Source organism: Passer montanus, unplaced genomic scaffold, assembly GCF_014805655.1.
Source record: "Passer montanus isolate IOZ18808 unplaced genomic scaffold, ASM1480565v1 scaffold31, whole genome shotgun sequence".
In the NCBI taxonomy this organism is placed as follows: domain Eukaryota; kingdom Metazoa; phylum Chordata; class Aves; order Passeriformes; family Passeridae; genus Passer; species Passer montanus.
In genome coordinates this window covers 8,573,571-8,589,836 of record NW_024367819.1, presented here as the reverse complement: position 1 = coordinate 8,589,836, position 16,266 = coordinate 8,573,571, and the positions used below count along the sequence as shown (strand labels likewise).

Sequence of the window (16,266 nt, the reverse complement as noted above, 5' to 3'; positions counted from 1 at the left end):
ATTATTGCTTGATGTTAAATAATAACACTGAGCAGTGTATTATAAAGACCTGAAAGCAAAGCTTATGCAAGTTCACCTTTAGTGAAGAATTTATTTGTTGGGGGAGGGGTTAACTTTAGGCTGTGAAAGTAATTACACTTTTGCAAAATAAATTATTCTGAGATCGCTGGTATTTATACCAAAACTATGGGTTTTGCTGTGGAAAGTCTAATAGCAAATTCACCTTATTTCTGTGAGATGGTACTCGAAGGTTTCAGAAAGTGCTGCCATTTTTGTTAGGATCCATTGCCAGGTGGGCAGAATGTATGGCCAGACCCCAAAGAGGAGCTGGATGGGAAAAAACGTGTGGGTCTGAGAAGGTGTTCCTTGTGTTTTGGAGTCTGCATCCGCATTATGAGGTGTAGATACCAAAAGAGATGACAGAGACCTCTCTTCACTTGTGCTGAGGAGTTTAAAATCCACACTTGCCTATGCCATTTCATGACTGCCCAGCCATGATGCTCAAATATGAGCATCAGCTTGAAATAAATAGGATTAAATTAAAGAGCAACTAGAGTCTCAGAAGATGAGTTAATTCAGTTCCTCCTATTGCTTTTGATAATTTGAGATTCTCATCCTCCAACAAAAGTATCTAAGGCTGAAATTTTCTGCATGGGCTGAACAGAGAAAGACAAGTTGGAAGGATCAGTGAAAAGCAGTTCTGTCTTAACAAGCTTATTAGTACAGAAAAATGGTCACAAAGTGCTCTGCTTTGTGTATAGATATCACATCAGAAAATGGGTCTGTTTGCCTGCTTTCTCTATGTTTCCTATTTCTTATATCTCTTTTCAAAGAGAGCTTGCCTTCCAGAACTGTAAATGCATTGCAGTCTGCAGCAGGTGGTGCCCAGAAACGGGTGGCAATGCTATTGAAGCAGAAGCAAAATCATTAAACATCATTACAAGGAAAATGCTGAAAAAAGGGGAGATTGATACAATCATGCGATTGAAATAACAAGTGGAAAAGGAAAAGAAGGAAAATTACTTTTTTTTTTCTCAGTTCTGCTGCTGATGGAGACACAGCTACATCAGGGTATAGTCATTGGCACGCACTGGTGCTCGGAGGGAGTTGTATTCACTTACAAAGTATAGATGTTTTATGTTACAGCCACCAGTTCAGGAGTCTTGCTGGGAACACAAAATTGGAAGTTATCCCAGTTTCTGTTTATTAAGAAAGACATGAGAACACAAACACCTAAAACACCCAGAGGACAAAGCCTTCTGGGTGTCTGTGCTTCCATCCATCTGTGAGGCAGCATTCGCTACCTGCAGGCCAAACACAGCGTTTTGCAGGTACAGTTCAGGAGTGAGATGTTATTTGACAATGGGTCTTCCTTACTCTGCAGCTTATCCTTCTGCCTGTATTACACAGATTATTAGGTAATACTGTCATCATTATAGGCCTTTCCTTTGTGGCAGCAATTAAGTGAATTAAGCTATTACAGACATCTGTGCTGATCTCTAAATATGGCTCGCAGGGAGAAGAAGTGAGCCCTTGGCATGCCAGTTCTGGTAGGAAGTAGATCTGGCTTGCAAACAGCAAGAGCCTGCTTTGAATTCAGTATCACCAAACAGGCTGAGCCCAGGCTCATTTATTTTAGAGCTGCACAGGGCTTTCATAGCAGACTTTACATCACAGGAGGCTCACCCAGTTTATAAATTAGCTACAGGCTGCTTGTTCACGCAGACAGAGGAGAACCAAAGCAAACTTTGTGGCATTAAATCAAAAGCCTATGACAGGGTTTGAACTAAAACTTGGCAGCTCTGAGTTTTGCTTTGAATTTGATATCTGTTTGAACTGGAAATCTGAAGCAAACCTCAGAGGACAGAAGATCCTCCAGATTAAATCTGGTTTTCAGGAATCCCTGAGACACAAAACTTCTGTGAGTCACAAACTTCTTAATTTTATTTCTTATTATACTGCTGATATTTTTTTTTCTGTCTCATTTGAAGCCATTTCTAGTCCCCTGGAGAGTTTGGTTAAGAAAGGTCTTTCAGGATTAATTCTTAGGATCACCCCAGATTTGCAGAATATCTCTTACTGTAATTATACTTTTGGCAAAAGGAAGAACATCTTTAGTGATGTAATAACTGCTGAAAAATCTTCCATTTTATTATTTCCACTTGTTTCAGCTTGTCTCTGGTTTCTGTGGTCAAAAAGCAGGATTTCAACTGTTCCAAAACCTTCATGAAGACACATGTTATACATCACTGAATCAGAGCATGTCCTGCAAAAAAAATTTGGCACAAAGATTCTCCCAGTAGCAACTGACTCCTTTCAAGGATTTGATTTTATGCCACAGAATCAGCAAAGCTGAAATCTCTGTATTGAGTAAGCAGGACCAGGTCACTTGATCCTGCCCTGAACACAGTTCACTTCTGCTAGGTTGAGCTTGTTGTGGTTTGCTGAAACTTTATATTTCATTCCCATCGGACTGCTCAAGGGACAGGGAGCTTTTTATTTGGTTTTCTCTGGCTCTGGAGTTGCTCATCTCATCTGCATTATCTCTACATCTGCTCAGGTTTCATGAGAGTCTCCAGTTATGCAGAAAGGTAATAGAGTAAAAAAATTATCGGAGAGAAAGAGTAACACCTGCAACACAAATTAATTGGTAAAGACTTTCTTAACTTGCTTTTCAAAGTGAATGGAGAACTGTGTTGGTACAAAGTGGCTGCTGATTAAATCTATACCAGATGTGATGCTACAGACTTTTAAAATTGTCCTGTATGAATTATAATCTGCTTCAGTAACATTTCTAGATGAATTTGAATGGCATGCATCACAGAATAGTCATCTGGTCTGCAGAGCAAAATGAGAGAATATTTTTTACAGCTCTTACTAATTAAATTGTGATTGTTGCAGCTGCCTGACAGACGGCATTATTTTATAGAGCATCAAAGCATCATAAAATGATTGACAAGTGAAGGGAAAACTGTTATGAATGAGTCATAAAGGCCCTAGCTATTCATCTGATAGTCCAATTATAAAGATTTGGTGTCTTAATTGGTCTTCCAACCATTTAGCCAGAGATGCGTTCAGCTTCTCAGTATAGCCTTGTAGACACCAGTTATCCTGGCATACAAGGCACATGAATGGCAACAACAGTTGCCTTTAGAAACAGAACTGAAATAATTTATTTTACTACCAAAACTGAACATTCAATCCCATTTTCCAACTGAAGGAGAGTAGACAAGTGGCTTTACACTGTCAGATGGAAAAATAAAAATATGGGATGCTACACAAAATATTCCTTTCTCTTGTATCAGGCCTGGCATGGTTTGAAAGGATTATTGGCTGGAACAACTGTGTGCAGTCATCACTTTTTAATGAAGCACCATGATTGCAAGGCTCAAATGTACCAGGGGAGGGAAAAAGCTGAATTTTTACAATCAGTTACCCCTGGTGATGGGGCATAGGGTATAGAGATTCCCTCTGCAGTGCTACTCACTGGGTCAAGAAACTGGGGTCCCTCGGAACCTTGAAGTGACCATTTCTGGTCTTCAATTATTCCCTTACCTTAAACTGACTTTTCAGAAAGAAGAGCAACTCGAGAGAAGGTGGGAACCCAGATTTTCCACCTCCTATCCCAGTATTCTGGTCAAAATCAGGGCCAGTTAACCCTAAGGCTGATGGCTGCATTGAGTGGAAGAGGACACAAAGAAAAGATCTACATTTTCCAGTTATCAGACATGCAGGAGTAAATTTTTGGTTTATCCTTGAGACAGAACCTGCATTGTATGACATTTTCTCTGCTTTTTTGTTTCTTTAAAGGGCACATAACCATTACAAACTATTTGTTGAACTATTTTCCTGGGCTTGATATTGAGAAGAGGAATGCGTTTGGATTCACAGCCCTGATGAAGTCTGCAATGCAGGGCAGAACAGAATGTGTGAAAGCCTTGATGATGGCAGGTATGCAAAGTGCTTTTCTTCTTCTTTGTCACCATCTAACAACTACCAAGAAGAAAACTGGCTCTTGGGATGTAGGAGAACTCTGGTACAGCCTTCCCTGGAAATAGGTGCAGCCTTTAAAAAAGCCATAGCCAAGGCAGTGAAGGCACGTGCTGCAGGAGTTTGCTTGTACAGCCTCACCCAGGAGCTCTCCTAGAGCTCTGAGGATGAGATTGATTGTCTTCAGGAGAGTCTGGGGAGCAGGATCATCAGAATTCATAGAACAGAAGTTAATGAAATCCATTACACAGGTGGGAAAGACATGCTGGCCACATGCTGTCACCTCCATCTGTGACAGCCAGTGCAAAGGTGGGACCACAGCCAGACCTCCATTTCTGCCTTGAACTGTGCTGGGGTCTGGAAAGCTTTGGGGGCTCCAGCTCCTGTCAGGAGTGTTGGGTGTAGGGGCCACATCCCACCAGGGAACACTCGTGGGAAATCTGGTCACTTATTTTTGCTAATGCCTCTACAGCTCTGAGTTTGGTCTCCAGGTTTATGAGCAATGGGGCACCACCAGGTCTGTGTCTGCTGCGAGGAGGGAGCTGTGGCACAGGGAATGAGCAGGTCTCTCTCTGTCCACCTGTCTCTCTTCACATCTGAGAAGAGGAATTATGTTTCTTGCTCTTGGCTCTTGTCTGCTGTTGAATTTCTGGCTGTGTTGCATTGGAAGGTGAAGGGGTCCTGGAGAAGAGACTCATAAGGCCCCTTGAAGGGCAACAGCCTCTACAAGAGTGGTCCTAACCTTTTTCAGCCACAATATTGTATGGGTTTTTTATATGAAGTAATTAGTATATAAACTGTTGGATAAATAACTAGTTTATATTAATATATATTCTTGTTTTACAGATGCAAATATGAAAACACAAATTAAATATTGTGGAAATAATAACAAGTGGCATGTGAATATTGTTACTGTCTAGATCAAGAGTCCTACAGGTCCATCTCATTGAGAGAGATCTTGAATAAGAAGTTCATTTCAGCGATTTTGCTGCCACAAGAGTCTAACCCTTCATAATCAGAGTATTTTAAGTCACATGACTTTATCAAGCATGACATTAGTATCCTTCATTCCATAATATCCAGTTTCTAGACATTGATATGGCACAGAAAACATGATGTGGTAACTGGTGTGTTATTTTCTGCTAGGTCCTGTAGCCTCTTACTCTGGAACAAAGGCTTAGGAATTGGATCATTCATTTTAAATTTTTATGACAAAAAATTATGAAACTGCTGTCAGAGCTCGAGCACCACTAGAAACAGATGCACTTTCTGGACTCACATATACTTCATGCAGATGCTAGTTCAGAATTTTCCAGTGAGTGTTATAAATCATCACTTAAAATGAAACTTCAATCCTATGATTTTCTGACTTGTCAAATTTGCCTTATGGTGTCATGACCTATTATTATCACTAGAGATCTGAGGGAAGCTTGTTCTTTCTGTTTGGGTCACTAGAAGCTGTTTCACAACCTTTCATCTATGTAAATAACTCAGTACTTGTTATTCTGATTCTTATACTAAAATATTACTGTCAAAGTTCACTTCTGTCGTTGCTGCCTCTGGCATGTGAATAGCCTTTTATTGTTTCCATGATTCATAAGAAAACAGAATACTGGGGAAAACAAACCTTTAGACAGCCAGAAAATGGCTTTTTTTAGCCTCCATCTTGAGTTTGCCTACAGAAAGCATTATCAGCCTGTTTTTGCGTCAGAGATAGTGAAGATACCAAGGATCGTCCACCAGCTAAGGATCTGATGGGTTAATATACTTTTGATTTTCTAAATTGAAGTTTCAGTGAGTACTTGCAGTTCCTCAAATTTTCAGCTCAAAACAGGGGTCACAAAGGAAGTGAAGTAAATTGCCTGCACCCATTTTAATATCTGAGTATTTTTTAGCACTGCACAGTCTGGTGAAATGGAGGGAGGGAAGGAGGCAAATTCCCATTCAGAATGGATTTAGAAGTAGTTTGGGATTTAAGAGACACTGAGTGGGTGCCAACAATTAAGTACTAGTGAGCTGAAGAATGTAAAAGAAGTTATTAAAAGATTCGGTGAAAAAATCAATTTCACAAATAAACCAGCAAAATGTGATATTAAAATGTAAAAATGCATGGCAACATAGAGGGGAAACACCCATAATCAGCTGTGGGTCTACTTGCACAGCTACAAAGCAGTTATGTGTGTTTAGAACAGGAGGTTTTTAAACCTGGTATCCATTCAGTGGCTTGGGTAAGACCTCTGCTGATGGCCAGCACTTATGGCAATGCAGGAGGTCAGCAAAGCAAAATAACTCACCTTCCTCGCTGCTTTAGCATGGATTCAGCACAGTCATATGGGGAAAGAGGTAGCAGCAATGTGTGACAGATGGTCGGAGCTGGATTGCCAAAGTGACTGCTCTTTCTGAAATTTGAGTTTGTGGAGGGCGGCCAAGGTCAATCACTACAAGATTAAGGCACTCTGAGACACTTGGCCATAACGCTGCTCTTTCAGAGGGAGCCCTTGGAACATGTGAATTTGCTGTTTGTGAGGCACAGCAGGTGAAGGGGGGCCCGGTCTCCCATCAGCAGTTTGTCACAGGCTGCTGCGCTGCCAGCACCGCGCTGCTGCCAGCGCTCATCAGCAGAGCCAGCCAGAAATGCTGGTTGCTATCCACGTGTCAAGCCCTGCTGTAATCTCCAGTCTAAACTCAGTGCTGCTTTAGTAATGTTGTCAGAGTGGCCCTGGATCTGGAGGCTGGGCTTTAAACACCGCCCATAAAACGGGCTGGTAACAGATGCCTGAGCCTCCTCAGCCCCGTCTTTAAACTCAAGATGCCAGTTCTGCATCTCAAAAGGATGTGAAGTCTTAATAAAACAGGATATTTATATCCTAAAGGAACATGTGCATTCAAATTAATTGTGCTGAAAATGATCTTCAGGGAAACTTCTAGGAAAAGCAAGGCAAGTGGCAAGTGCAGCATTCCTGAAAGAAAATTTGTAGGCTATAGTTACACTGAAATGACAATTAGTTCAATAAGACTGCTATCACATTTACAAAGGGACATGACTACTCATGTATATTCCAGATAAGGCATTCTGCTGAATGACAAGTTTGTTCAGGAATGTCTCCTGATTTGTGCAGAAAAATCAATAAAACCATGGTAAATCACACCTTAGAATAGATTTTGTGATACAATGTACAAAGTCAGCATTGATTTCTCTTGGTAGGTTGGGATTTCTATACTCTGTAGTGTTTTCTGAGACAGAGTTTCCAAAACACCTGGGGACCCATCTGTCAGAAAGAAGGGGCTTCTCCTCAGAGGAAGGTGAGGCAAGGGTGACAGCAAGGCCTCAGCACCAGCCTCATCAGTAAAGGTGCTCCTTTAAGGAAGGTGGCAGGGCTGGTGACAATAACCTGGATCAGGCAGCACTGCATTGATTGCCAGGCAAGTCCATGATGACAAGGGTAAGTTCATAGGGACAAGGTGGGCCTGAGGTCAAACAAGAAATTAAGTCTGTGGGTCACAGTCCAGACCAGCAGGGCACAGGCATAGCCCAGACAGGGACTAGAGCTGAGCTTAACGCCCAAGCAAAGGTGGAGAGCCCCCAGTGAGCATTTTCTCACACTGGTCTTTTTGAACTAGTTGGCTCCAAATTCTCACAGCAGCACCATATCAGAATTGGAATGACTTTTTCTTGAAGATAATGGTAAGCAGCTGTCTCTTGCTTGTTTACAAGCTGAGAATTATTATTTTTTTTTATTTGAAGACAATTCCTATAGCTGCTGTTCTTCCTGTGTTAAGTCCTTGCCATGTGTACATCAAGGAAACAACTTCCACATAATTTGCCACAGTCACAGTGAGCTCTTTTGGGAAGGAGTTCAGACTCAGGCAAGTGTTAAGAAGGGACCAGGGAAAGAGGCTAGCCTGAGATGAGAGAAATTCAAAGACAGGAAGTTTGGGTAGGGAGGCTCAAAAAGAGGTTAGTGAAGCAGGAAGTATGTGTTGGTATATCTTTTTCCCTCCCCTCACTGATTTATGTGTAATTTCTGCAGTCATGAACTTCATCAAACCATTCTGCCTCTGAGATCTTTCAATCCTTTCTTCAAATCCACAGCTTGTGAACTCTTACATTTGATTCCCTCCTTCTCTTTGGCTCCTTTCTGCCTTCCAGTACAGGTCCTATGCTTGACTCCCTGCTGTGCTCTGAGTGTCCTTTCTGCAAATTTCACTTAAATTACACTTAAACTATTATCAGCAATTTTGCTTAGGGTGTCTCCTTCCACACCCATTCTTGATCTATGTCTCCAGCATCTTCTCTTTAGATATTTTCTCAGAGACTTAGGAACTAACTTAACAAAGCTGAGGTTTTTATCACTTTCCCTGTGCTTTATTTTTGCCTTTATTTTCCTGTAATGACAAAACATCCTTTATGGGAAAGGTTATACTGAACCCATCACAAACTGATTTGTGGTTGCTTTTCCTTATATCAAGGCCTCCTTATTCCAGTTTGAAATGCTGTCTCCAAGATAATCCAGGGGATAAAAAAAATTATTTTCTGTACCAGTATTCTGGTAACAGTCTCATTACCAGAATTCTCTGGTCCTTTCCTCAGATTTCTGGACATCTCCTTCTTGTGAAGCAATGGGATAGACTGTCACTTTTGTAACAAGATCTGTAGGTCAGTTTTGTGTTGGCTGTTTGAAAATGGTCCTTCATCTGGTAAAGAAGTCCTTCAATAAACCAAGTGTTCTTTGTATCCCAGCTTTAAACTCTTTCAAGAAACCCAGAAACTATCTGCAGGGACAGAGATATGAGTAAACCATGACTAAATGTTGCAGAGCTCAGTATGTTGAAGGCAGCTGGGCAAAGTGCCCGTGCCTGTCCCAGGGAACAGATCTGCTGAACAGTCTGCAGACTGGAGCGTGCGAAGCTCCCTCTGAGATCAGTCAAAGTTCAAAGGCAGAATATAAACCAAAGGATTTTCAGTTTAAGAACCTGTCTGCCTGACACCAGAGAGTGTGTATTCCCTCATTCTCCCATTGATTTAATTCATTCACCTTCATACCCATGTACTGTAAGGCATCAAGATGTGTGTGCCCAGGATCACTTGGATGTGAACCACAGGATATGGTGCCAATTGTCAAGTCCTTGACATGTCTCTGAGATTCTTTTTAATTGGTGCCACCAAGCCAGTTTTTGGACAGGTCTTTTGTATCCCTTAGCATTCACAAGCTGTAATCTGCTGGCTATTTGCAACAGCATCCTGCTAACTTCACCTTCCAGAACCACTTGCTGCTGCTTATTGTTCTGCAGCAATTCTTCCACAGGTGCACTTGGAATTGAGCTTCCTGTGTCCTTTACAGAGCTCTTCTCTGTCAGCAGGAGATGGCAGGCATGTCTGGGCACATGCCACCCTCATTGACAAATGCCCACCCTAATATCATGGGAGGATTTCCCTGCAATTTTCTGGTTGCCAAGGAATGTGGGTACAGTACAAAAGAAGTTGTAAAGGACATCATAGGGCAGACTAGGATGCCTGCTTCTGGTGATACCTGTATGCTCTTTTCAAGCACCCAAGTGCCCCAGAGGTAACTCCACTTGAAAACAAAAGAGTGAAGAACAAGGGCAAAAGCCAATGTGTGGGGTCTTATAGGAAGATGGAGAGGATAAAAGGGATGCAAAGATGAAAAAGGATACAGAAATATGTGAAAAAAAGAATGGTTATGGGGACAGACATCAGAATTGGATAGATAAAGATCATAATCTGGGAATGGGAGGATAGACCACTCAAAATAATTTCCTTCTCCCAAGTGCCCCAGAGGTAACTCCACTTGAAAACAAAAGAGTGAAGAACAAGGGAAAAAGCCAATGTCTGGGGTCTTATAGGAAGATAGAGAGAACAAAAGGAATGCAAAGATGAAAAAGGATGCAGAAATATGTTAAAAAAAAAAAAGGTGGGGACAGATGTCAGAATTGGAGAGATAAAGATCATAAACTGGGAATGGAAGGAGGATAGGCCACTTGAAATAATTTCCTTCCAGGACATAACACTTCAAATGTCTAAGCCTCTGCTGTGTAGCCTGTATCCTAGCTGCCTCTTATGGCTGGTTCACTTAGTAATAACAGAAGGTTTTGGTAAAAGGATACAGAAATATGTGAAAAAAAGAATGGTTATGGGGACAGACATCAGAATTGGATAGATAAAGATCATAATCTGGGAATGGGAGGATAGACCACTCAAAATAATTTCCTTCTAGGACATAACACTTCAAATGTCTAAGCCTCTGCTGTGTAGCCTGTATCCTAGCTGCCTCTTATGGCTGTCCACTTAACAATAACAGAATGTTTTGGCTAACAATTACTTCATTTCCTTAGGGCTGGTAATCTCAGGTAGATGAGAACAGCTGCTCTGGGTTCAGACTGAAGGTCCATCTCACCCATTATCCACTCTTTGACATTTATGGAAACTTTCCTTATATTTGATCACCCTTGTTACCATCTTCTCAACATTTCCTAATTCTGCAGGGTCCTTTCAGACATAAGAGAGCATAAATTGGGAGAGGATAAAAGGGATGCAAAGATGAAAAAGGATACAGAAATATGTGAAAAAAAGAATGGTTATGGGGACAGACATCAGAATTGGATAGATAAAGATCATAATCTGGGAATGGGAGGATAGACCACTCAAAATAATTTCCTTCTAGGACATAACACTTCAAATGTCTAAGCCTCTGCTGTGTAGCCTGTATCCTAGCTGCCTCTTATGGCTGTCCACTTAACAATAACAGAATGTTTTGGCTAACAATTACTTCATTTCCTTAGGGCTGGTAATCTCAGGTAGATGAGAACAGCTGTTCTGAGTTCAGAATTACCCATTATCCACACCTTGACATTTCTGGAAACTTTCCTTATATTTGATCACCATTGTTACCATCTTCTCAACATTTCCTAATTCTGCAGGGTCCTTTCAGACATAAGAGAGCATAAATTGCACATTTGTTCTTTTCTCTATTTCCCCTTTTTTGCTTTCTATTTTCCCCCATTTTTAATGCTTTTTAAGAAATTAATTATATTTTATTTGCTGTTTTTACCCCTAGTGAGCAGTGAGTGGATATTTTCATGGAACTTGTGACCATTAGCCTACAACCTTTCTTCCAAGTGAAAGTGACCAGTAAAAAGTCCACTATTCTATATGGGGAAGGATTTCTTTGTAGAGAATTGTTTCTCTCCATATCTGTAACTCTTTTCTTGTAAGCTCAAGTGAATGGATATTAAAATAGCAGTCAAGATTAAATGCAGGTGAAATTCATTATTTCATTATTTGTAATTTTAAGATAATTTCATATATGCAGTCTTAATGTCTTTTACCTTGTTTTAAATAAATAAGGAATTCATAAAATCAGGAACCAAATATATCCTTATTGCATGTTCATTTTGACACAAATATTATTGTGTATTTTATGTGATATTTTCTTGTAGGGATCTGCCTGACTCACCTCTGATCACAGCAACAGGAATGTGGGTGTTTTAATTAATTAATGCTAATTGTTTTTCTTTTGAGGGGCAAATGTTCATGCAACTGACCCAAGCCGTGGACTGACTTCATGGGAATGGGCTTGTTTCACAGGAAGATCAGAGTCCGCCTTTGTCATGCAGAAGCTGATGGACAGGCCATGCCCAGAACAGTTTTCTGATCAATATAAACCAGAATGGCCAAAAATGAAGGAACTTCTTGCCAAGGCTGCAGAGCCAAAAAGCTGTTTGCAGAAGATTTCTGAGTGCGTAAGGGCAGCTGTCTCGTTCCGGTCTTTCTATGGCCCGGAAGAGGATGGGGTCCTCGACCACATGGTGAAGGTGACCACAAGTTTGGGAAGTCCCTTCATCGCTCTGGGGTGCCGGACTGTGTGCCCAGGCAGCCCACCTTGTGTGGGGAAACGCAGACTGGCAGTGCAGGAAATCCTTAGGAAGCAGAGAGCAGAGGAGATCCGATCTCAAGACAAAGATCACGTTAGCAGCTACGAGAAGCTCTTTCAGAACTCCAAAGTCACCGTGGTCCCCAAGAAGAAGGAGCGTCGAGCCAGCCTGCAGCCCATCAGCGTTGCGATGTCCCAAGTGACCACAGTAGCCACAAGGAAAGCAAGCCTCCTGCCTCTCCACCTGCTTCGACGCAGCAGCGTCCGGCCGGGGTTTGTCATCCCCAAAGTCTGTGTCAGCAAGGCTCCTCCACCCACCTTCCAGCCAGAAAAGGCGAGGAGGAGGAGCAGCGCCAAGGAGGACCCCTATCTGCAGATTCCCAAGTGGAGATACAAGGAGCTAAAAGAGGAACGGAGGAAGGCAGAGGAACTGGAAAAGAATAGAGCAGCAGAGGCTCAAAAGCCCAGGCAGGTGTCTCCTGCCCAGAGCAGGACCTGATTTGAAGGTAGTTGCTGAGAAGGTTCTTGAGCTGCTAGTCTTGTTATCCCAGCAAGATAACAGACTGAATGCCTTTGTGCATGCCTACTGCTCATGGAGCTGGAATACTGAGTCACAGCCTTCAAGGAGCAGAAATACAGCAAGGGCTATGCCACAGCAAGTCTGATGGTGGAGCAGGAAAGTATTTTGAGCTGGAAGACTTACTGGGTTTACTGGTCTGCTGTTGACAGGATGTTCTAAGTGGTGCAGTCCACTTGTGGATTCCTGTTTTTCCCGCTCCTGGTGAATGACTGTGAAACAGCTTGAAAAACGTGTTTGAAATGATTGTATTTTGTGTTTGTTCATTTTGTAATGGACAAAACTAAGGAGTTGTGCTTTTGACACTAGAAATTCCTCCCTCTTCTTCATTGGGTAGACATATTGCAAAGGTTTATAGTAATAATTAAAAGTTTAGAATTTAGCACAGTGTTGGTTGGCAGTGAAAATCCAGGTCTGCAGTTGTTTTGAATATACTAAGCACTTTATTTCTATTTTGGTAAACAGATTTTAAGTACAGGTCTATACAGTCTGTATGGATGCAGTTCTTAATGCTATTATTTGCTGTGTTGAACCTAAAAAGGGCTTAATATTAAATATCTGTGCAGTTGAGGTATTCACATCTTCTGCAAGTATAAATCAGGTGCAGAGATTTCTTTGAAGAAATATAGAAGATGAGACAATTTTTGATTGCCACCATCACCTAAGATTTGCCTCTCCCAATAGATTTCCCTTTATCCATTATCTATTGTCTCCTTTTTAGTCTCAGGGAATATTTTGTCATTGCTTTTAACTGTGAAATAAGGGAGATGGTGAAGCACAGTGGAAATTTTTTTAGGTTGATATTTAAGTTTCTTTTTAAAGACTCACCAGGTTTATTGTCAGCCTTTCCAGGATATAGCCAGGACAAGAATATTATGCAGCTTTCAGAGGTTCAAGCAACATTCCCAGGTGTCAAGTGCAGCTACACGCTGTGAGTGCCCAGTCAGAGGTGCAGTACCAGGCAGCTCAGGCACTGATGTCACTGTAAGCTTTGGCACCACACCTCTGGGTGCCCCAGGAGGGCAGTACCTCACCCCCTGTCTCCACACTGGGACAAAGTATGGAAGTGCATCTCCAAGTGGCAGTTCCCATGGGTTGCTGCAGGTTTTTCTGCTTCATATTTAGGGTTCCTCTGGTTGTACCAGCAGTCAGCCTGAACAGCAAGCCAAGCCCTGGCAAATTCTGGTAAGGAAGGGCTGTACACCTGCTGCATGCTGAGGAAAGACCACACTCACAGAAGTAGAGGTCCAATGCAAACAGCATAGAGCACAGGCTCAGGGTAAGGTTTTGCTCAGGCATTGCACACATTTGAACTGAAATGTGCTGCACTGTGTTCTCCTGAAGGTGTTGCTGTACTGGAGCCCAGGCAGACCCCAGCTGGTGCAGCTGCTGTCACCAGTTTCTCCCCTCAATTAAAGAGAGGGAAAACTTCTCCATCCTTTAGTCCCACAGCACAAAGGCTGGCCACAGTCTCACTGAATTTGTAATGAAACTGTGCATGTCATGGGAGAAATAAATTCAGTTGATTGAAAACTAGAGCCCAGATCAGCACTGCCATTTCCGGTCTGCGGGGTCTGACAGAGGTTAGGACAGATGTGGGAAACAAGGATTTTCTTTGTACTTCTGTGCTGGCCAGACTGCAGTGCCAGGTGGTCTCCTACATCAGAGCTGGAGGAATATACACCTGCCAATACACCTGCCCAGTCCTGGGAATATGAATAGCATTTTAATCTGCAAGTGCATCAGTGCTGTTCAATTCATAGTCACCAATTTGGTAATGGCTTTGGGGTGACCAGAATACAAGCTGAACTCATTTATTTGGAAAGCAGGAAGACAGTCTTTTGGCTGGCTGTGGCAAAGGTATCAGGATAGATTTCCAATTGGTACACTGGACTGAATGGTTTAACTGTTAATTTTTGTTTACTGCCAACCCAGGGTTTTGAAGATTTAGCACTCAGATTTGGTTCTGAAAAGCAACCTGTGCTACAGCTGAGCACTTGAATTTGCACTTACAGTACCACCTGCAAGAGACCGACAATGGACAGGTGCACTCAGGGATTAACGTAGAGTATGTTAGAGTTAGGGGCTGGAAATTAAGCCTATTTTCTAATCCTTTGTACTTTACTGTGTTTATGTGCATAAATGTGATATTTCCATTAAAAGAGGCACAAGATGTTAAACTTATTTGGCACTCTTATTCTTCAAAGGGGTTGGGGGATGCTGCCTTTCACTTTCTTGTGCATCTAAAATCCCATTCACTTTCACCAAAAGACTCATCAGCATCACCTAAAAGCAGTTTGTTTTCCCTGGAGTTATTGTGGGTTAACTTCACACTCCTTGTGATTCTTTTCCCTAGGAGTTAAGGAAAACTATTGCTTTTGTTTCCCATCAGGTTTTCACTGGCCATGTTGCTGGAGAGAGAAGTCATTGCTTTGCTGGCCTGTGTCCATGTTGCTGTGCTGCAAGCAGCTGGTATCCCAGTATCCTTGCTGAGAGCGTGACTCCACTTGGGACATCTGTGTAAAGCTTTGCACTTGCTAGTTTTGGCTGTGCAGGCCACAGGTTTCTGTGTCCTCATTGCCTTCCTCCCCTGCTGCCTCACTGCTCTCCAGTTATCTTCCCCTCTTCATCATCGTCCTCACCCTGAAGGCTGCACCCCTCACTTGCTGTTTATCTTACCTGTCTGAAGGTTGTAGTGGGCAAAGCTCCCACAAAACACTTTCTAAAACCTGTGGCAAATGGACCACAGTGGAGGAGGAGGAGGAGGAGGCACATGTGGCTTGCTTTCAGCCATCTGTCCCCTTGAGCTGCTGCTGCCGAGGAGGATTTGAGTTCTGTTGGATTTCAGCACAAATAGAGTGGCTTGATCTGTGCTTTGTCGTGGATTTTTTTTTGCCCCAAGAGATCCATAACTATGAAATGCCAGACAATACTGGCTGCACTTCAGGTTGCTCCTGCTCACTCAAGCAGCACAGTTTACCTCCTAAAAAAGAGCAAGCAAACCCTTGGCAGCACCTCCTGGCAGCTGGAGCCCCTGAGGGAAGGCAAAGGTGTTGCTGCAGAAAGATGCGCCTCAGAAGGAAAAGGGACATTAATTCCTAGGGCAGAGGGAGGTTTTCTACCTGCCTGCAGTGCCAGGCTGTAGTGTGGCACATTAGTGGGAAGAATGTCCTGGAGTGTTGTAACTGGAGTGGGGGCTGTGTCTGCCATCACAGCCATTCCTTGTATCGGTACCATGGGAACATCTCACCACGGCACTCCCAGGAAGCTCCCAGCCCCTTGGGCCAACCTAGCTCTGCAGTAACTGTAGTAACTGTACTAACAGGGATTTAATGACAGTGACAGTGGAAGATGGAAGTCCAACTGCTTCCCAATGTCTTCTAAAATTATACTGTTCACTCATCTCTGGTAGGAAGAGTTTCAGCATGGGGGTTCCCTGTACCTCCCTCCCAGAAGGCACCATCTTCCTCATCACCCAATACCAGCCACTGTGCTGGGCATCATCCAAGTAAGGAAAAAAACAAAAAGTATTTATAGATACCTCCAAAGGTATCACAGGCAGTCACAGCGTTAGAGAAGAAGCTCGGAAAATGAGAAGGACCAATTCATCTTATTCTGGAGAACAGGAATTTTCTTCTGTTTGGAGAATTCCTATGTACAGCTAAATATAGCATTTATGGAAAACCTTTGTGAACTCTGGACCCTTTTTGCTTTGGCTGTGAAGCTGCTGACCACTGGGAAGTATAAATGATATCAGCCAAGTCCATGCTGAGACTGAGATGTGCTTTATAATGCTAAATATGCTAA

General features: G+C 42.5%; 1 protein-coding gene across 1 annotated transcript in view; it reads left to right on the top strand.

The window, feature by feature from the left end:
- ANKRD33B (ankyrin repeat domain 33B) overlaps positions 1-14,707 on the top strand; it is a 46,893-nt gene extending 32,186 nt beyond the window's left edge. The window contains exons 3-4 of the mRNA XM_039714908.1: positions 3,811-3,951; positions 11,531-14,707. Coding sequence (XP_039570842.1) covers positions 3,811-3,951; positions 11,531-12,381 — 992 coding nt within the window. The 3' untranslated portion in view covers positions 12,382-14,707. The remainder of the gene's footprint in view (positions 1-3,810; positions 3,952-11,530) is intronic.
- Positions 14,708-16,266: the final 1,559 nt, after the last annotated feature.